Source organism: Punica granatum, chromosome 2 (assembly GCF_007655135.1).
Source record: "Punica granatum isolate Tunisia-2019 chromosome 2, ASM765513v2, whole genome shotgun sequence".
NCBI classification, from domain to species: Eukaryota; Viridiplantae; Streptophyta; class Magnoliopsida; order Myrtales; family Lythraceae; genus Punica; species Punica granatum.
The window spans coordinates 14,393,836-14,415,418 of NC_045128.1; the positions used below are offsets into that span (position 1 = coordinate 14,393,836).

General features: G+C 40.5%; 1 protein-coding gene and 1 long non-coding RNA gene across 2 annotated transcripts; both read left to right on the forward strand.

The window, feature by feature from the left end:
• The first annotated feature begins 3,572 nt into the window (after window positions 1–3,572).
• Window positions 3,573–6,093, forward strand: LOC116197504. Its single transcript, XR_004155055.1, has 5 exons — window positions 3,573–3,749; window positions 4,239–4,441; window positions 4,824–4,919; window positions 5,006–5,100; window positions 5,721–6,093. It is a non-coding gene; the product is annotated as an uncharacterized LOC116197504 (long non-coding RNA).
• A 3,208-nt stretch (window positions 6,094–9,301) lies between these two features.
• LOC116195151 lies at window positions 9,302–13,026 on the forward strand. The gene is made up of 6 exons (XM_031524131.1): window positions 9,302–9,418; window positions 10,195–10,270; window positions 10,932–11,042; window positions 11,641–11,791; window positions 11,984–12,101; window positions 12,596–13,026. The coding sequence occupies exons 2-6, from the start codon at window positions 10,261–10,263 to the stop codon at window positions 12,671–12,673; spliced, it is 468 nt and encodes a 155-aa protein (XP_031379991.1). The 5' UTR covers window positions 9,302–9,418; window positions 10,195–10,260; the 3' UTR covers window positions 12,674–13,026.
• Window positions 13,027–21,583: the final 8,557 nt, after the last annotated feature.

A 21,583-nucleotide genomic window follows, 5' to 3' on the forward strand; every position in this document is an offset into this window, starting at 1 on the left:
TAAAACCTCAGGGTCCATTCTTTAGCATGTCCGGGGAGGCTTAAGAATCCCGACTCTTCATTTAGGGATGCATTTTTTAAAGTTTCAGCTATTCCTTCTTTGTCAGCAAAAACCTGCTTCCTGAAAAATCATTGATTTCTGAAAGTTCACCAGATATATCTGGGACCAAAGAAGAAAGTGAAAACCAAATGCTATGAGAAGCTTGCGAGCTTTATCTATTCGTTCATTCTTTCATTGAGCTATTTATTTATTTATTTTTGAGTTCCTTGAGGAACAGGATCTATGCACCTGTGCATTTTAGTTCTCCTGGCAAAAGGCCTGCTTTGTCTCATGGATTCTTTTCAATGAAGAAGGAAAAGGGAGCGAATGAGTATTCGTGGAGAAGAATTGGAAGGAATTTTGCAGGCATGAGAGAGCATCCTGTAGCTTGGCATGGCGGCTTCGTAATGCCGCAGCCATGGCAGGGCTCCTTTCACATTGTCTGATCAAAGTCAGAATCTGACCCTCAGAGTTTCACTTTGCATGACCGTCCTTTTCCCAACAGGGATCTTTCAATTGCCTAATCAAGTCCTTGTTTTCAGATTGGGGTCGCTGAACCACGAGATGCAATGGTCACCCTGAGTTGGGCTAGACCGAGGGCTTCTCGAGGTCGGACCTTTCTTATGGTTGTAGAAATTCCTTTATTTATTTTTTTGTTCGGTTACAAAAAAATTATAAAGAATATTTTTTTTTTTGCTGAATAAAAAGGTTAGGTCGAGTTATTAGCCCGCTGTGGTTGCCCCAACTAAGGGAACTTAACCGTCACGGAATGTTCCTTTCGCCATATCTCGCTGAGACTTTAGCCCAACTTGATTACCGCAGCCCCACCAACACACTAGTGGATTAAGTCCAAGCTTCACAAGATCAAGCATTATGGACTGGCCACCGCCATCCCATAATACACCCACATAGTGGCAAGCTCTACGTCCTCAGTGAGTTCGAACTCATGATGTTTAAGTGGTGTGCTTGGAACTTAATCACTAGACCACCATGTTGGTGGTATAAAAAATAGATTCATTTGGTTGATTCCGTCCCTGTGGAAGGATAAAATGTTCAGGTAATGAGACAGTAAGATGGTCAGACTAGTGAAAGCAGGGCGCTGAAAATGCGGTCGGAGCTTCCACTAGGGTTTTCCACTAGCTCAAGTATGAGGCTTTGCTCTCAGAGAAGACCTTTCAGGCATGGCCACCTTCGGCTCTGGCTGGCCAGCTGCCCTTCTTTGATCGGTAGCGGTGCCAATGATTATGCACAAAATGTTTTCTATTTCCTAACTTCCGCTGATTCTCGTACTGGTGAAAGGGAAAGCGAAAGGGAAGGCAACAATGTCATGGTGCGTTTGGTTTCAGAGTTAAAAGTAACTTTGATTTTGACTTTGATTTTGATTGTAGAAAAGGACAAGTGGGATGTGATTATAAATTTGACTTGGGAAACGTGTGTTTTTGTTGTGTAGTGTGTTGAGTTAAAGTTAAAGTTAAAATTTTTGACTTGAGAAATGTGTATTTTCGTTGTGTAGTGTGTTGAGTTAAAGTTAAAGTTAAAATTTTTTGTTTGGGAATCCAAACAGTAAATCAATGTCTGTCTGTGTGTTGGTATGATGTACTCCATGCTGCTTCAGCAATATATATATATATATATATATATATATATTATGATATAATAAATCTTCATCATCGTCTTCTGATCTTCATCATTGACGTTGCCACCACCTATCACTGCTGCCAGGAAAACAAGCTTGGAAACCTTCCTTTTCTTCTTCTTCCTCCTCTTCCCTGTTCCTGTCCGTGTTATTGAGAGGCGATGACGATGTTAGTTACATGGTGGTGGTGATTAAGTAATTGCAGGCGTAGAGAGCTGTCCGTAGCTTGGCAGGGCGGCGCTGAATAGCCGCAGCCATGGCGGGGCCTTCGACATGTCTGATCAAAGGCGAATCTGAGCCTCCAGCACTTTCTGGGTCATCATTTTCATTTTTCTTGACTTTTTAGTTTTTTCATCTTTTATTGTTTCCCCTAACTGAAAGCTTAATTCTCATCCAACTTAATTACTTTTTTTATTAGGTGCGAATTAATTATTTATTATTTTGGTAAAACCCCACATTAATTATCTTTTCCCCCGAATTCCAATTCTTTTTCAATTTCAAAAAATGATGTTTCAAAACTATCCTTTCATTTCCCAGCTGGACTCTACTTTCTATAATTATTATAAAGAGTTAACCATTCTATAATTTGGTCCTCGAATGAAAGCTATATGGAGGTTTGCGGGAAGATCTATCCTTGAATGGAAGCTGTTTGGTTTGCGGGAAGTTCTAAAGTGCAATACAATCACTTCTCTAAACCTTGATGAATAAATAAATGAATAAATGGTCCGCTGGGAGGGATTGATTTGAATGGAATTGAAAATAGCAGAGATATGATCTAGGATGAGGCTTTTGGTCTTAGAGGGGTGACCATGGGGGCTTTCATCTGGTTCCCCTGGCCTTCTTGGATTGTTAGCGGAGCCGATGACTTCTCTAAGCCTTGCCTTGTCAGGTTGTCGATGATTTCTCATGCTTGATGCTGACTCTTGTTTTCAAAGCCTTAACAGTTTCTCTGACCAGGAGAGAGAAAAACCGGAAAGAAGAAAAAGAAAATGGAGATTTCACTTTGAAGTGGGAAGGGCTTTGCTAGCCCTTCATGCTTCATCTATGTGTATTTGTGTGCGCGCGAATATATGTGTATATGCATGTGCGCATGCATACGTACTTCATCATCGAACCAAATGCAAACCTTCACTGCTCTGCTTCCTATGATTATCTTTGTCTTCTCAATTGACAGCGACTGAACAGAAGCCTTTTTTGAAATCAATTCTTGCAAGAAATTGGTTCCAGCTGAGTACTGCTCTTCCTCCTCGCTGACGACATTGTAAAGAGGCAATGATGATTTGAAAATTGGGAAGAGCTGTGCAGGCAGGGAGAGCTGTCCGTAGCTTGGCATGGCAGCTTTGGAAAGCCTGCAGTCATGGCGGGGCTCCTTCAGCTGTCTGATCAAAAGCGTATCTGAGCCTCATCGATTGCAACACTGCTGGTTCCATTCCCTTGTTCCCACTAAGTTCTATTCTTTTGCTATTGGTGAACTAAATTTTGGGGAGAACATTTGTTCTTTGCTTGATTGATTTTTGTTATTAAGAAGAAACTCTCTTATTATTATATTTTCTCTTACCATATTTTGAGCTGCTCTTTGGACTTCGCTTGTGAAAATTCCTTCCTTTTTTTTAACCAGTATTCTGAATTATATGGATAGTGGATGATTTCTGTATGTTGAATTATTGAAATGAGATATTCCAGTTCCACCAAAGAAATTATTAGAATGAGATAGCTATTATAGGTTATGGCATTTCGTGTGTGCAATAACTGATTCGTGAAGTAATTGCAGGCACAGAGAGCTGACCGATTCTTGAAGTAATTGCAGACACAGAAAGCTGTCCATATCGTGGCATGGCGGCGTCAAGAAGCTGAAGCCATGACGGGGCTTCATCAAAATGCCTGATCAAAGGCAAATCTGAGCATCACACATCTTCCGATTCATTAGCTTCATTTTCTTGCTTGGGTTAAGCTCTGCAATTATTCCGTAGCTTGGCATGGCAGCTAAGAAAACATACAGTTAAACCTTGATAGGTTTTGACCTCCAAGTTGAGTCGTATCATGACTGCTGGGGGATAGTCTTCTCCAGTTCGAAGTTGAGCACATGACTTCTCAAAAGTTTGTCTTCCCGAAATTTTTTACTTATGAAACTTCACCAGATTTTTCTGGTAAACAGGAAGGGCAACAGCGGACAAAATCAGAAATTATACAATGAGTTACTCGGTCTTTTTGTTTTAGAATGAGGCTCTGCTCTCCGAGAAGTCATCACTCCAGCCAGTGAGTTGCTCTTCTCCGATTGATAGCGGAGCTGATGATTTCTCAAAAACTTTGGCGCCCCTTAGTCACGCCAAAAGAGGAAAAAAAAAAAAACACCTGTGTATGTACTTCCCCTGCAGCATTGATGTCCACCATCAATGTTGTCATCAACATCCTTGCCGCTGCTATGAAGCTGGAATTTTTTTTTTCCTTTTTTTTTTCTTCTGGAGAAGTATGAAGTCGGAATGTTGCAATTGCAAAAAATCAGTTGCCTCAATAAGTACTGTGAATGCTTCCAAGCCAACATCTTATGCTCTGAAAATTTTAGGTGTATGGACTGCAAGATTTTGAAGGAAGTGAAGATAGACAGGCTTTATTCCATGGCGGCCATTCCCAACATGGCATACATTCTGCGGCCTGCAAATGCTGCCATCACCGGAGCCATTGGATTCTCGAGTTATGCAAGAGAAAAGGCCAAGAGCTCTTCTTTGGGTAAAGACCCGTCCAATCAAATAGTTGAGCTTCCCTCAGGTAATTTGACGGTTAAACACAGAGATGTAAAAAATAGTGGTATCTGTGGCTCTATTTGGTTTGGAGATCTGGGAAAAATAGGTGTTCTATTTTCTCTGTTTTTTCATCAGACCCGTCTTCTGCAGTGAGGTTTTAATGCATTTTTTCCTGTACTATTAAAGGTTAAAAGTTGGAAAACTTGGACATTTCTTCGAACTCCCAACAGCCAAATAGAATCCCTGCTTCATCATCTACGAGGAAGATATAGTTCGCTTGATAAGTTTACGCCTTTTCTAGGAGGAACTAAACATGGAATTTGCTCGATGCATATGTGACCTACACTTTTGTTGGTGCTGCAAATAGAAAGTAATTAATATTAATTGCAATCTCTCTCCCTTATCAGGGAAACCATGTAAGAGCTGCAACTTCCTCTTCCTTCTTTTTCTGTAGCACCAGTTGGGGGCCCTGCATTACCGGGCAATTCCAAATATACCTGTAGGTATAAACCTTCTTTTATACTGTTCAAGTTCAAGCAATATTTATAACCTCCTTGCTCAGTAAGTTTACTCAATGTCCTGGATGAAGGTCTCTGTTAGCGGACATCATCCAACTGCAAGATGTGAAGGAGCTTTGCTCAGTCCTAGTGGTATGGTTGGAAGAAGCTGCAAAGACTCTTGCAGGTGTGTATATATCGGCTTTTATGTGGTATTGCTTCTGCTTCAAAATAGTATTTCCATTGGTGTGTAATTACCTTGCGATGTAGACGTCAATTTCAATTGAAGTTTTGTCCTTTCTATTGTAGGAATTGCTAGTTTGCTTATTTAATTTATCCCCCTTTTTGAGGGGAAAAGTATCCAAAAATGTTTTGTTTTATGTACTGCTAGTAGATGATCAGGATTTATTTTATATTGTTTTTGAGGTGTATTATGAACTGGAGAATATCTTAGAATAGCCTTGGCTCCTCCCGTTCTTAGTATATTTTAAAAGTATCTTTTGCTCCTACAGCACTTCATTGGCCCTGGTAGATAAAAGATTAGATACTAATCGTAGTCTTCGACAACTCAGCTTAAAAATGCCATTCATCATTACAAGAATATTCCTCTATGAAGCATAGCAAGTTTGCTGTTCTTGAGAGGAAACTACATTATAGGGACATTCTACATCCATGTGGGGCATTTAGTCCGAGTATGCAGCATCAATGTCTGATAACCTCAGCCTGGTGTTATGGTGCTTATAGTTGCCTAAGCTTGTGGATGACACAATTGCTCACTGCATGTTTCTTTCCTGTCATCTCGATCAGAACAAAAGGATGCAAAAGAGAAACTGGCCAAAGAACAAACGGAGACTTCCCTCTCAATGTCAACGAAACAAGGGACTCAAAATCAAGTTGATGGTGACAAAACTGTGGCCAAAGACCGTTCCAGCGCAAGTCAGGCGCCTGATAAGAGCGTCCAAGACGAATCTGACACAGAAGTTTCTGCGGATATGCCCCAACTGAGAGGCCAATGTCCCCTGGGACTCTTGGCTTTGATGTGTGATGAACAGGACACGATGTTCTTGGCGGCTGCTTCCTCGAAAGGATTAATGGGCGCTGGCGGTAATTTCAAATCCACAGTTGCCTCCTGGTAATCACGACGGAGATTTATAGAGAACAGGAAAGGCTGGTATTTAAGGCAAGTTCTGATAGCCTTCTCTTTAGCATAGAACCTCAAACAGTGTTCTCATTCTGCTAATTTATCATTTGATTAGTATTTTGAGGTATTTGAAGAGAAAATTATATTTATCAACTGTGGTATAAAAAAAAGAAAATCCTGTTCCTCTGGTGCCAAATGGAAAGTATATGGTGCCATAGTATAAAATTGGATGTAAAGAAGATTTGGGATTAGAATTTATCAATCTCATGTTGAAATTTTGTCTAGTGCCAGTGCGTACACTCTCATGGCATGCTGGTAGTGTTGGAAATCTTTTGACAGTAATCTTTCCCACTCTTGTAGAAACGAAGTACTCATCGCTCACGAGGGTGGAATTAGGAGGTCAGGAAGGAATACCCAATCAACAATGGAACAGCAAGTGAGGGAACCGGTTTCGCGAGTAATGGTCTCACGAAACCGGTTCCTCCTGCTGGCAAAACTTTTCAGGCTACAGAGATTACAGCTGTTGCCTCCACTTATAGTGACATTACACAAAACCAGCCCCCTTCAGAAAATGATGCTGGCACTAGACCAACTTCAACTGCAAGGCTCGACCAGAGAAAGATCTAGCCGAAACTTAACTAGGTCGGCGAAAGGATCATTCTTCAACAGGGTGTTTGGTCCCATTCCTTCGTTTTGGTGTCCTTTTGGGCTCAGATTTGCAAATCCAACTCCCTCAATTCTACTCAAACCTAGATTTGCAAATCCCATCTCCCTCCTCAGATTTGCCATTCTGAGCAAAAAACTAATTGGGCCAAAATACAATAAGACCAAACAGCCTCTGCCATTTCTAATTTTCTGGAAGCACCACGCCACCATGGCCGTTGCCGCTGATGCTCGCACAACCGCCCTCTGCAACTCTCGTTGGCCATCGATTCAACTGATTGAAGCAGGACGGACACTAAAGGGGGGAAATTCCCAAATGTCCTCTCAGAGCATTCATATATGTATGTCGAAGAATGCATATACGTGAATCTACCGGTGCAAAACAGATGAAGATAGCCATTAGCCCCTTCCCTCCGCCTCTCTGGAAGTCTCTAACTCTCTGACAGTGACTGAGGCGTCGATGACGACGCCATCGCTGCCGCTCAGTGCTCACTCTCGCTCCCCCTCCCTCTCGTCTCTGCCAGCGGCCCACCTCAGCTCGTTGTCTCCGTCAGCATCCAGCCTCAGCTCATGGTCCCTCTTCACAGTCCCTGTCCTCCAGTCCCTCGAGAAAAAAAGATGAGAGGGAGAGTATAAAAAATTTTATTCCATCATGGACATATAAAAGATGCATGAGAAAAAGATGAGAGGGAGAGTATAATATGTTATTCCATCGTGGACATATAAAAGAAGCTCATGCAGGATGGAAGTTTATCGTATTCATATGATTAATTACAATCGATGTCATTTTACCATATGTGACCCGAAAAACATTCATATATAATTTTCACACAGTCGGAGATGCTGTGGCTACTCTCCGATCAATCAAAATTATATAGATCACACGACACCTCTTAAATCTTAATGCATGCGGTATTGCATAAACTCAGCCACAAAAATTCCAATTTGTCCGGGTCAAGCCACGAGTTAGAATGTGGCCCATTAACAAAGACAAGTGATTTGATTTGAAAACAGAGTGGAGCTCACAGTTTCGAACCAAACGAATATAAAATGTCGGGCCCACCAGTCAAGCCCAATTCCAAAATCAAAGACAGATTCTGACCCGGAGCCGAACAGAATTTAGGTTCTAAGTTGGTCAGATCCGATTGCACCAAGTTCGAAATCTAACCTCAGATTTTCAGGGAGTTAAAATCAGTCTTATCAGAACTGGACCGGACGTCGAACCGGATAGTGTATTGGCTCATGAGTTTACGGGTTCAACCGGTGGTTCGATGGATCGGACTGCAGATTTAATTAATCATAATATTTTATTATTTAAAATAGTATTAATGATAATTAAATGCATAATATCTATCTAAATTCATTAACAACGCATATATTTAGGGAACAAAACTAATTGACGAAGAAATAAAGTAACAAGTAGCTATTGCCTAATTGGTTAGTGTGTGTACATAGAGGGAGAGGTCAGAGACTTAAAATGGACAATTTATAATGTTATAAATTTTTTTCTTTCAGATTTCAAATATGAAAAATGGGGTACCTCTCTTTATCTATACATATATATAGTTGTATCACACCTATTGAATAGGATTAGAATAGTAAATATTAAAATAAAGTTTTAACTTCATTTTTATTAAAAAGAGAAAATGAAAAGACAATTTATATTTGTCCCTCACCTTATTAAATAGGATCATAATAGTAAATGAAGTTGTCTCCTACCATATTCTCACGTTCCCATCCTATGAATAGGGTTAAAATAGTAAATAAAATTATCTCCCATCCTACTAAATATGTTAGAATAGTAAATACCAAAATAAATTTTAAGTTAATTTTTATTAAAATGTCAAAACTAACAAAAAATCAATATTTTTATAAAATAAAGTTTTAATAAATTATTATTAATAAAACACACTAAATAAAGCACACTAAAATGGTGTTTGATAAATTAAGTACTTAAAAATTAAGCACTTAAATAGTTTTTTTTAAAAAAAAGAAATGTATAGGAAGGGGGAAGAAATGATAAGGATGAGAAAACATTTCTTAGAGGGAAGAGATCAACAATAAGTGAAAAATGACTTATTTCATTAAGTCAAATTTTTTGCTTACTCGTTAAGTGGTTTTTGACTCAATGATTAAGTAGATGAGACTATTATCTTTCATCTTTCTCTCTCTCCTATTCATTTTTCAAGTAACTAACTTGTAACTAATTTCTAAACACTTATTTATTAAGTTTTAAACAAATGCAACCTAACTAAAAACATACTTGAATTCTCGGTGTAGATGCTACATAGTTGCTTCAGAGACTACGAGTATAATAGGAGCATCTGTCGACAAAAGGATCGCCCTAAGATGATCATCTCATGGCTATTGAGAATAAACAAATCAGACGGTTCTATTTCTCAATCGTGCATTGCATACTATAAATAAATAGAATCACAAAAGAGGAAAAGTTAGGTAAAAAGAATAGTATGAGGGCTAAATTGGTTAGATTTCAAAGTAGAGGGACTAACTTAGATATGGGAGGGAGAGTCGGTTGACTCAATTTTCTTGCTTTCGTTTCACTGTTTTCATTTCATCAGTTTAACAAACAGCAGGCGTCCATTTCCAAAGATCGATCCCCTCTTCTCTTCTTCTCCTCCTCCAAATTTCCATCTCAACGCAAGAACAAGTGAGTTCTTGGGAACTCTCATTTCTCTGCCAGGTTCTTCCCCTCTCTCTCTATGGTTTCAGCATGATCTTGAACTTGATACTCATCATCACTAGGGATTGGTCTTCTCACCATGCGAGGACTTGCTTGTTGCGACATTGATGAAATTGAATCTCTTGGGTAGCTTCCGATTCATGCGTTGTTTGCCTAATTCCGCTCAAATATAGTATTTTAGCTCCCCGAATCGGATCTTTCTATATATACATACATACGAGTTGACATTGTTTCAAATGTGACCTCTCGCTGTTTGAAATTTCCTGATCTTGACAACTCTGAATCGCCCGAAGGGCTATTGTGTTACAGTAATGGTACATTTGGCTTCATCTTCTGAGTCTGCTTATCATGGTATTGAGGTTCGAGTATTGGCATCCCGAGTTTTGGGGCCATTAAGGTCCTCATGTCATAGAGTGACAGTCTTTGATTGTTGACGAGGCCGAGATACGGAATAACAGTGATCCTAAGTGTCCTCATGACTTTGCTGTTTCGAGAAGGGTTTATGGGCGATGCAAAGTTCATGATTTTTTTCCCTTTTAGGGCCGATCTTTTTAAGAAATAGTGCTGCGAGCTGATAAATTTCTTATCATTCCATACCGATAAGTAATGGCCATTGGTCTTGCAGTAGTTGTGAGCTTCTCCATTCGTTCTGTATATGTTCCCCGTATACCCGGAGGAGACATTCACATGATCCTAACTTACTGCTGCTTGTGAGTTATTGTTCTCAATTTTTTTGCTTTCTCTAATTTTTTGGCTTTCTGTAATTACTATGACAGGTACTTGGGGAATACTTTTGGCTGGTCTCAGGGCATCGACCTATAATACATACCATCTCAGTATTTATGGATCATTGTAAGCGCCTCATCTCTGTTGTTTCGTATTTGGCCTCTTTGGCTCTCCACTGCATTTGTTTGCTTTACTGCAGGATCTCTCCTTTTAATCTTCTCGTTCTTGAGATATTTGATCAGGCCATGCGGAAATGCTCTTTCTGCTAGTTTGCATGAGTCAATCTCCAGAATTGGGCATACTCCAGCAATCTAGATATATCAATACTAGCAATCAAAGTATTTTGGAGATTCTAAGTTCGCATATATGATGGCCTTTGATAGGGTGACCGTGCCAATATAGTCATCTTTTCCAGCCAAAAGCTTGATGATTTTGAAGATGAGATGATTCTGTTATCTTCATATTGATTGAGTTCTCACTCATTATGCCGTAGAATGTAACAGCAAAACAGGGTTAAATCCCCACACTTGCATTATATGTTACAAAATCAGAAAGTACATATTATGAGGAAGATGGATATATCGGCCTTCATTAAATGATTAGTTGCCCATTAATGATTCTTGTAATGGATTTTCGGTATGTTTCTAAAACATGCATATGGAATTTGAGGCCTCAGGATCTAAAGAATACCTGCTTATTTTGATATAAGCATAAACGTCTGAGCAAAATACTTCTAGATCCAGCCAACGATTACTGATAACAACTAATGAATATTTGATGTGTACAGATACTCCTATATCTGAGGGAGAGGGTTCAAGAAAGGTTCTCGAGTTAGCAGGTTCAGTTTCCAACAGGAAATTTTGGAGGCCATCAGCTCGACACTTGTCAGCATTTAAAGGTAGGTACCATGTGGACTTCATAATTGAATTGTTTTCCTTGCTTGAACCAATGAATTGTCCAAGAATAGTGTGGCAATCAACTTTATGCCAGTCCTGATGATTTCTACTATGTCTGTCATTCGTTTTTAGAATCTAAGATGATGGAGATACACATTAAACCAATCCATGATTTTATTTTGTAAAGATGTATTTTATGCACAGACTCAGAATAGTAAAAATATATTTTGTTTTAGATTTGGAAACCTTCCTATTTTGGTACTTGGTTTTTCTTTCCTAGTTCTTCACAGTTGAGGAATTAAATAAATTTTCTCTTGTTTTTCTTCTTTATCTCCTCTGTCTCTAGAATTTTTCTTTAGTCACCATGTCAGTGGTACTGTATGAAGTACTTGTTTATTCCGTCTGTTCGATGCTGCCAAAGGCAGACTGATCAGGTCCCATTTGATTCAAGTATGGGAAAGCATGGTGGGACTTTTCATCCCTTTGTTTAACAATTTGACGTTGTTCCAAAAAGTTCAATCCTGTCATGTTTCTGGGTAGATAAACATTTTTCACTGGACATAGAACTGAAAATTCACATTGGGCTTATTGGTAACTCAGCTGCGAGAAATATCTTGGTAAGAATGTGGCAAACAGCTGCTGCGGAACTCGGAAAAGCCAAGTATATCCACATAAAAGATGCAGAAGATTCCCAATTGGGCATCTATGATCGGCCTCTTCCATGTTTTGGCTGTGGGATCGGTTGGTTTTCGTAAGTGATTTTTCATTGCCTTTTTTCCATCTACGAGGCCATGGTTTGGTGCAACGAAATGGTAGTCAGATTGTCAATGCAAATGGTCCAACTTTATGTGGTGATTCTATTCGTTTGTACCAAATGCTGCATGGTGTACATATCTATGCATATACTGTGTGGACGAATTCTAAAGGTTAATATTTCTTTCAGGTTTCTCTTAGGTTTTATTTGCCCATTGATGTGGTACTACGCTACCATTCTCTATTTCGGGAATTACTACCGTAAGGATCCTAGGGAACGTGCCGGCCTTGCTGCTTCTGCTATCGCTGTAAGTCTCTCTCTCTCTCTCACACACACACGCGCGCGCGCACGCTCTCTCACACGCACGTGCACACACACACAAAAGCACACGCACAAAATGTCTGTCTTGAAAGTAGTCGATCATACTTAATTTGGGAACCTCATTGGCAAGGATAGTCAGAAACAGAGCAACTGTTACAGTTTTTTAAAGACAAACTGCCCACCTATGAACATGAAACCCCAAAACATGTAGCTACTGGGTTTGGGTGGTAGTGCTTGCGTATGTACTGTTTTTGAATTCTTGTAGTTCGATGCTTCTGATAGGGCATATACTAAACGCTGTGAAGACTCAAGTTTATCGAATATCTTTACCACATGACAAAAACGAATAACTTTTTTGTAGTCTCATTCATTGACTCCTTAAAAGCAATGCGTTCAGCAAATATGATAGTCCTTTTAATGTTCCTTTGTTTAAGCTGCTGTTGAGTGGTGAAACTATCACCCGTGTTGTCGTTGTTGCAGGCGATGACATGCTCGGTTGTGCTGGTAGTTGTGCTAGTGTTTCTCTTACTAACCAGATCCCTTCACCGTGTCTCCTGACGTCTATACATATGTCAAGAATTTAAGGAACTATATACTTGTAGATATGACAATGGCCTTCCCCCCTCAACACCATAAATCGAGTTGATTGGTCTGCTATGATACCAGTGAACTACTCTCAGCCTATATCATACGCATCCATTTCTATCTGTAACTTTGTTTCCATCGTGAGGTTTAAGTTTGAGATTTTCTTTGGAAATTTTTTGTAAGAAACACATTCATTGATTTGGATCGCAACCGACAATAATAGTGATAAGGTATGTGGGTATTCAGGACACTGAATTTATTTTGCAGACGTGGTAACCTTGAGTCCCTTGACCTTACATATGTGGAATTAGCTGGTAGATTTGTCTTCCTTTGCTATATTTTCCATATTATAGTACTTCTTTTTCCATGTATAGCTGAATTAAGGAATGCGTGTGATTCTGTTAGCATATACACGCATCGTCATTCCACATGTAAAAGCAACGGCCAAAGAAAAAGGTTATAGTGATGACGTGTAAAACGAAAACGTAAAATTTTCCGGGATGGCACCTCCTCGCTCTCCCAAAACATTCCTTCCCAAGGGGAAGCTCACGATATCTCTTCGGAGGAGGCTGACGAAATCCATGTAGCACCAAGCGCATCGAAGGGTCACCCCCTGTACATACCACGCATTGTGCGAAGTCAGCTGGTATGGATTCTGCAGACACCGACCCAGTTCCACCAGCTGGAGGGTCAACAACACCAGTAGTCTCCTATAAAGATAAGCTGACCGGAGTCATTCCCGGCGCCTATGAAGAAGCTTTTCGCATTGCGCAGAACTAGGATGATGATACAGATGATGATATGGAGCTCCAAGGCTCCTCCTCACAAGGGCGGAAAAACTGGATCTTCGAGCACCTTGGAGGAATTCCCTTATCCTCAAAACTCTATGGCAAGCCTTTGAAGTACAAATACTTTGTGCAAAAACTCAGAAATCTATGGAAGCCGACTGGAGGTTTGGACATCATGGATATAGGAAGAGGGTACTATACAGCTACCTTTCATAATGAGGCAGATCGTTCTCGAGTTCTTCGAGATGGGCCGTGGTTTATAAACTATCGCTTCCTTACGATCAGACTTTGGGAACCTAATTTTCAGCCAACCAAAGCATCTGAATCTACAGTTGCAGTTTGGCTGCGAAATCAAGAACTTCCCTCGGAATACTATAAGCCGAGCCTAATACGACAAGCTGCTAGTCGGATTGGACCTCTCTTGCAGGTTGATCACTACACCACACTGGCTGAAATGGCAAACTTTGTAAAATACCACTTGGCCTATATGCGATTGGGCCTATCTCCAACACAAAAGCTCGAGCTTTTAGGTCGGAATTGGGCCCAATCGCTTATTAGCCCAATGGAATTTTTACATGGTATTAGAGCCTAGATTGGACTTCCATGCTCGAGGGGGGGGGGGCGACAATCAACAATGAGGCCACATTTGGGCCGGACTAAGATGGGGCGGGTTTCTCTCTGCACTTAGATTTCAAAGAGACCACAAGCTCCACACTCGGGCCAAACATCGGCACTTCGACTGCCCATCGACAAAAAGACATTTAAATGGCGTGATGTGAACCCATACACATGCGCACAGAAGCATTACCCGCTCTGATACCATGTAAAATTTTACTGAGCTTATAAGCAATTGGGTCCATCTCCAACCTAAAAAGCTCGAGCTGATAGATTGCGGTACCTAATCACTTATAAACCTGTGGATTTCTCTTTAGTTTTTCTGTGTGGGACAAATGTTTCAACACCCGCCCTCACGTGGCAATGTGTGGCTTTGATGCTTCACCTACATATGCTACGTGGACTTGGATACCCACCCTCAAGAAATGACCACGAGCCGGGATTGGATTTTCGTGCTCGGGACTTAACCACGAGATGGACTTCTCTTGCACCTCGGGAGATGAAGGGAGATAATTGATAATGAGGCCGCACTTAGACTAAACTAAGATGAGGTGCAATTTGGCTGCCTCGAAACTAGACTTTACGTAGTGTGAGCCTACACGTGTGCGAAAGCGTAACCCGCACTGATACCATGCCAAATACCACTGGACCTATAAGCAGGTCCATCTCCAACCCAAAAGCTCGAGCTTTTCGAGCTTTTGGGTCGGAGATGGCCCAATTGCTTAGCCCAATGTAATTTTTACAAACTTTGCCCGAATCTGCGTTTAACTGAACCTGGCTAAGCCATCTCCAAAAGTTCTTTGGATTGGGGAAGTGATGATGCCAATTATTTGTGAGGGTAGTACCACGCTCTGCTTTGAATGCGGTGTGGTTGGCCATCGAAAAGAAAATTGCCCAACCATAGTGAAACCTGTTACTCCGGTGCAACCCAATATCACATCGGCGAATGACATTCTGGGAGGAAAATCAATAGAAACGACACAAAAATTTAAAGACTATGGGCCTTGGACCCTTGTTTCTACTCGGAGAAGATGACCAGCTCCAACGAAACTGTCAGCTAATACTCCAACATGAGGTATGCGGAGGGAAAGAGTGACAACCAAGCCGGAAAGAAGTGGTGAGGTTAAAAGACGTCAGCAACCGTTACCGCTAAAACGACTAGCTCAATTAGCCGTTGCAAGCGATAAAGGAGCGTCATCATCCCACTCTATACTCCCTATACACCAACACCATGAGTATAGAGAAAAGGAATCAATTGGCCCACAACCTGTGATTTCTCAAACGGATCACATGCCCATTGATGGCCTAAGTGATATAAATCAAGCTGAGGCCCACCTTGAGCCGGTGATAATAGAATCCACTATCTCGACCCATGAGCATAATCACTACAGCCTAACTCAAGACAACGTTCTGGACCTTGAAAACATAGAGTTTGGCCCAGCAGCTCCAATGGACATGGAGACAACAAAAGAAAAGCCCAAACTGGGTGACCCGGGACTTAACCACGATGTGGACTTCTTCTTGCACCTCGGGAGATGAAGGGAGATAATTGATAATGAGGCCGCACTTTGACTGAACTAAGATGAGGCGCAATTTGGCTGCTTCGAAACTAGACTTTACGTGGTGTGAGCCCACACGTGTGCGCGAAAGCATAACCCGCACTGATACCATGCTAAATACCACTGGACCTATAAGCAGGTCCATCTCCAACCCAAAAGCTCGAGTTTTTCGAGCTTTTGGGTCGGAGATGGCCCAATCGCTTAGCCTAGTATAATAATACAATCATTACTTTTCGTTTTTTTTCAATTTTTTTAATAATTCAATTCAATTTTTAATACTAAATTCTATTAACTATTCATTATTTTTTCCACAATTCAACAACACAATCATTACTTTCTCTCAACTATTCATTACTTTTTCACACATTTTTCTCATAATTCAACAATACAATCATTACAAATCAATTAAAACCAAAATTCAACTCTACTCAACTCTAAAACCAATCACAACTCCTTTTCTTCTTATGATCTCTTCTTCCCTTCCCGCTCCGGACTGTACCCCATCCTCTGATAGCATTGGAGATAATTGGGAAACCCTTCCCCTGATTTCACCTGTCATTAATGGGGCCAAGGGTGTTCATGGACAATGTCCTCGAAGGGATGAGAAGACTATTGCCAATGAATTGGAACATCTACCATAGGGGAACTTGACATTTTTTTGGGGGATCACCCATTAAGGGTGATGGTAAGGACGACGTGCCCAGATCTCCCACTGCTTAAGCTAGGAAGAGTCCATCCATGGATGTTGCTAATTTCTCCCCAGGAATCTGAAGACAGAGTCAACCCCAACTCCAAAATACAGGGTTTGTGGGAATTTAAACGAGGCTGATATCAATGTTCAACTCTCAATTTCCTTAGAATGTGTTGAGGGTCACCATTGGAGCTGCAATTGCAGGAAGAAACCTCATCTTGTGAATTTTGATTCCTTTCTCCCCATCGGCCAAAATGCATTTGGAACACTAGTTGACAGAAGTGCTTGCTTCGAAGACACATCGTTTGCTGCAAGGGAGAATGACGGATAGGTTCCTAGAAACTAGTGTGAACTAGCTGAAGGTTCCTCCAGGGGCGGAGGTACTGAGCATTAGCGATATCGTCAAACTTTAGCCAACGCTAGAAAGGCTCTCGATAGCGTATGACTTTATGTTTTTCACAAACTGATCCCATTGCAAATACCAAGTTGTTTCTATGTTTCTCTGAAAATATGGATTACATCAACAACAATGTCAACAATACTTTGTCCCCAGCCGACCATCCCAATGTGGATATTCTTATTCTTACTGAAACTCGAATGTCAAAGGAAAGAGCTGAGGCCATAACAAATCGCTTGCCCTTTGAAAAATTCGAAACAGCTAGCTTAATAGGATGCGAGGGAGGGTTACTACTTCTTTGGAATTATAGCCTTACAAATGTGAAAATTGTGGGCTCGACGAAGCAAGAGGTACTTGCTCTTATCAAGGTAATGCATTTTAATTTCACTTGGTTATTATCTTCCATTTGTGCTAGTCCTAGATGGAATGAACGATCTATGCTTTAAAGTAACCTTCAACTTATTGCTGATGCTTGTGCTTATCCGTGAGTTGCCATTGGTGATTTCAATGAAGTGCTTTCTAAAACTGAAAAATTCGATGGTGGTATTGTTTGTCTTAGTTGTTTTCTTCGATTTGCTGAAATGCTTAACAACTACAAACACTCTGATTTGGGATTTTCGGGACCAAGATTTACATGGACGAACTTTCGGGAATCGGGAGGCCTCATCCAGGAGAGATTAGATAGGGCAGTCGCTAATCCTTCTTGGAGGTAATTTTTCCCGAATGCTTGAGACAATCACCTCCCGAGGGTTCACTTGGACCATTGCCCAATCCTTCTTAATTGTAATCCCACAAGACGTCCTTTTCATTTTGAAACAATGTGGATGTCTCACCCAACCTTCTTGAAGCTTGTTTTTGACTCATGGGATGAAGATGGGCATGCACTCATGAATTCTATCAACTGCTCTGAACATAATGTCTCTTCTTGGAACAAGGAAGTTTTTGGTAATGTTTTTAAACGAAAGAAGAGGATTTTGGCATGTTCGGCTGGGATACAAAAAGCTCTTGCTTCTCAACCTTCTACTTTCTTAATAAATCTTGAAAAGGAGCTAAGAGTTGAATATGCATGACTCTCTAAAATGAAAAGGAGTTTTGGAGATTAAAGTTGCGCGTTGATTGGCTCGTAGAGGGTGATCGTACTATGAATTTTTTTCTTGTCTCCACCATTATCAATCGAAGTTTTAAAAAAAATCGGCTTTAAAAACTCCTATAGGAGCCTCGATTTCATATCCGTATCAATTAGCCAATCTTGTTAACTCTTACTTCAAGAACCTTTATTCCTCAAAACAATATTTCAGTGTTTTTAATCCTAATTTTGGTCTAGCCTCTGTGCATCGCTTTCCTCCCGAGGCTATTCATGAACTCAGCCTCCCTATCACGAACCTTGAGATACTCGAAGCTCTCAAAAGCTTAAAGCCTTGTAAGTCTCCAAGTCCGGATGGGTTGCATCCAATATTTTTTTCAAAAGCATTGGGATATTATGAAAAACTCAATCTTTGAGTTTGTTTGGAACATTTTTTAAGGTGGAAGCTTCCCGAAAGGAGCTAATGATATTGTTATCTCTCTAATTCCGAAGTGTGATTGCCCCGAGTCTATCTCGAAATTTCGACCTATTAGTCTTTGTAACACCAGTTATAAAATTGTTACAAAATCTCGGTGAGAAGACTACGGCCTTACTTGGATGAGTTTATCTCCCCCTACCAATCCATTTTTATCAAAGGTCGTCATGTTGCTAATAACATTGTGTTATTGTGAGAAGCACACTCGACTCTCAAGAACAAGCAAGGAAAAAAGGGATTATGATTTTGCAACTTGATCTTGAGAAAGCCTTTAACCGTGTCGAATGGGGGTTTGCGCATAATATGTTGTCTTTTTTCAATCTTCCTCAGAACTTTTATCAATGTGGTCATGTACTACATCTCTTCCTCTAGTATTAAAGTTCTCTTTAATGGAGAGAAACTCAACCAATTTCTTCCCTCCCGTGGCATTAAAGAAGGTGATCCTCTCACCTCTACATCTTTATACTTGTGACGGAGCTCCTCTCACTTCTCATTGAGCAGGAGATTTCTCAAGGTAGGTGGAAAGGGATTCGCCTTACTGGGGGTACCATTGCCCTCTCCTACTTGTTTTTTGCTGATGATATTCTTTTGTTTGGGTTTGTGGATAAGAATACTTGCTCCTGTATCAAGCAAACCCTTGACGACTTTAGTCAAATTTCTGGTCAAAAAGTCAAATTTGCAAAATCTAGGGTGGTTTCTTCCCCCAACACCACCGCGACTTCTAAAAACATTTGCCCTTAATTTGTTGGTTCCGGAATCAACCACTCTTGGAAAATACTAGGCTTTTCAATGGATATATCCGCTGCTCGTTCTTCTTTGTTCAATTTCCTTATTGATAAGTTCAAAGAGAGACTTACGGGCTAGAAAGCAAATCTCATCTCGATGGCTAGTAGGGTTGTTCTTGCTAAGTCTGCTCTTAGCTCCCTCTCATCACACATTATGCAATGTACACTCATTCCACAATTGATTTGCAATTCTATTGATCGGTTGACCCGTAACCTCATTTGGGGATCCTCGAAAAATTGTAAGAAATTGCATCTAGTCGATTGGAATCACCCTCCCCAAAGGGAGGGGGAGCTAGGCATTCCCCGAATTGAAGGTCAAAACTTGGCTCTCTTAGAGAGTTTTGCTTGGAGGCTTAAGAATGATGACAGGCCCTGGGCTCGAGTCTTACAAAAGAAATAAATTCCTTCTAAGGCGGCCTCTAAATATTCAAATATCTTGATTCGCAATGTTGTTGCTATAAGTTCGCAACTCTGCTCCTTGGGGAGTAAATGGACAATTGGTGATGGCAAAAGTGTTAACTTTATGGATTGATCCTTGGGTGGAAAACATGCTACTCATAACTCATGTTTATGGCCCCATATATCCCACTGACATTTTTCTTAAAGTGACTAATGTACTTAGGGTCAATGGTTCTTAGAACATGAGTAAACTGTCTTTTCCTCTCCCAAATCTCATAAATGATCTTCTAAAGCCTGTTCCTAGAAGTATCATCGGTGAAGGAGAAGAGGAGAAGATGGTATGGAAGTTTTCCATGAATGGAGTATTTACAACTAAGATAGCGTATGCCCTCGCATGTGGGAGGGTACCAACTGCCACTTGTAACTCCTGGACGTGGATATAGAAAACTCATACCATCCCTAGGATCCGAAATTTCATTTGGTTGGCCTACTATAAACAGTTGCCAACCGCTAATCTCTTCAATTGCAGAAGTCTCCCCATCTCTTCGATTTGTGCGATATGTTTACAAACTGATGAGTCAATTTCACATATTCTAAGGGATTATTATGTTGCCAGCAGCTTTTGGGCTAATTTGGGCATCTTGACATCAAAGAAAGCTTCCTTTCATCTCCCAATTCATGAATGGCTAAAGTTGAACTGTGAGGCGTATGAACTCCATATCTTTCAAGTAACTTGGAAGGTTATCTTCCCTTTTGTGATCTGGACATTGTGGAAGCAACGAAATAGCTTTATCTTTGATAAGAATGCACTCCACACTCAGCCTCATCGAGTATGTATTGAGCACGCAGCTGAATATTCTGCTACCATCAACCTAAAGAGCCCCACTCATGAAGCATCAATCTAGGTTCATTGGAATTCTCCACATAATGGATGAATAAAATTAAATTTAGATGATTCTGTTGAGAGTTCTTCGGGAAAAGCAGGAGCATGTGGTATTTTTCGAAAACCACCTTGGAGGATGGATAAAGGGATTCAATCGCTTCTTGGGAGTTACATACATCTTTACAACTGAGCTATGGGCCTTGAGAGATGGTTTAATAATGGCTCACGAGTTAGGCATCCAATCTCTACTCGTAGAATTAGATGCCAAGGTAGTGGTGGATCTATTCCTAGAACTGACTCCGATAATTTATTACTTATGCCTATCATTTTGGATTGCAGCAGCCCAACACGGGGCTTTGACAACTTCCAAATTCAAAATGCTTATCGGGAAGCTAACACGTTTGCTGACTTTCTTGCTTGGATAGCTTGTGAAGAACTCTGCTCATGCAATAATGTTGTTATTTTTAATTCCCCACCTATCGGGGCTTATGATTATATCTTGTTAGACCAAATGGGTACTGTAACTACCCATAAAGTTTGTATTAACCGAGACGTCTCAGCTGACATTGGTTAGTTGCTAATCTAAGTTCTCCATTTCTACCACAAAAAAAAAAAAGGAAACGTGCTCGTTGCTGAATTGCATTGCCTTATGATCCAAGGTCAGCGACTTCAGCAAGGCAAGATGCAAAGGTTTGGAAAGAATGTAACCTAAAATGTATCGCTAGAGGAATTGGGGTAGGATAGGATTTGAGATATGCTCATTCTACATTAGGGGTGTTTAGGATAGGTTAAGCAACCGGACAACGGATAACATATCAACAAATAATTTTGCCTAGGAGGTCAGATTTGGTGGATTAGAATTACGTTGAGTTTGAGATGATGTAATTGCCACCCATCTTTCATCCGACGACCAAAATGTGCCCTTTGAATGTGAGAAAAGGGAAAGAATGGTGGTGTCGTTGAGCCCCATCGCCTTGATATGTTTCCAAATCTATCCCTGCTCTTTATTCTCAAAGAAAACCGAGCGCCATCGCCTTGATATGTTTCCAAATTTGCCACTCCTCTTTATTCTCAGAGTGACATAGGGCTATGTGTGGCAAGTGTTGCGGTCCATTGCTCCCTTTCTCCTTCTCTAAGATGTTTACAGTGTTCCCTCATCTCTCTCTTTATTTTTTTAACATAATTTTATATTTCAATAAAATGTCAC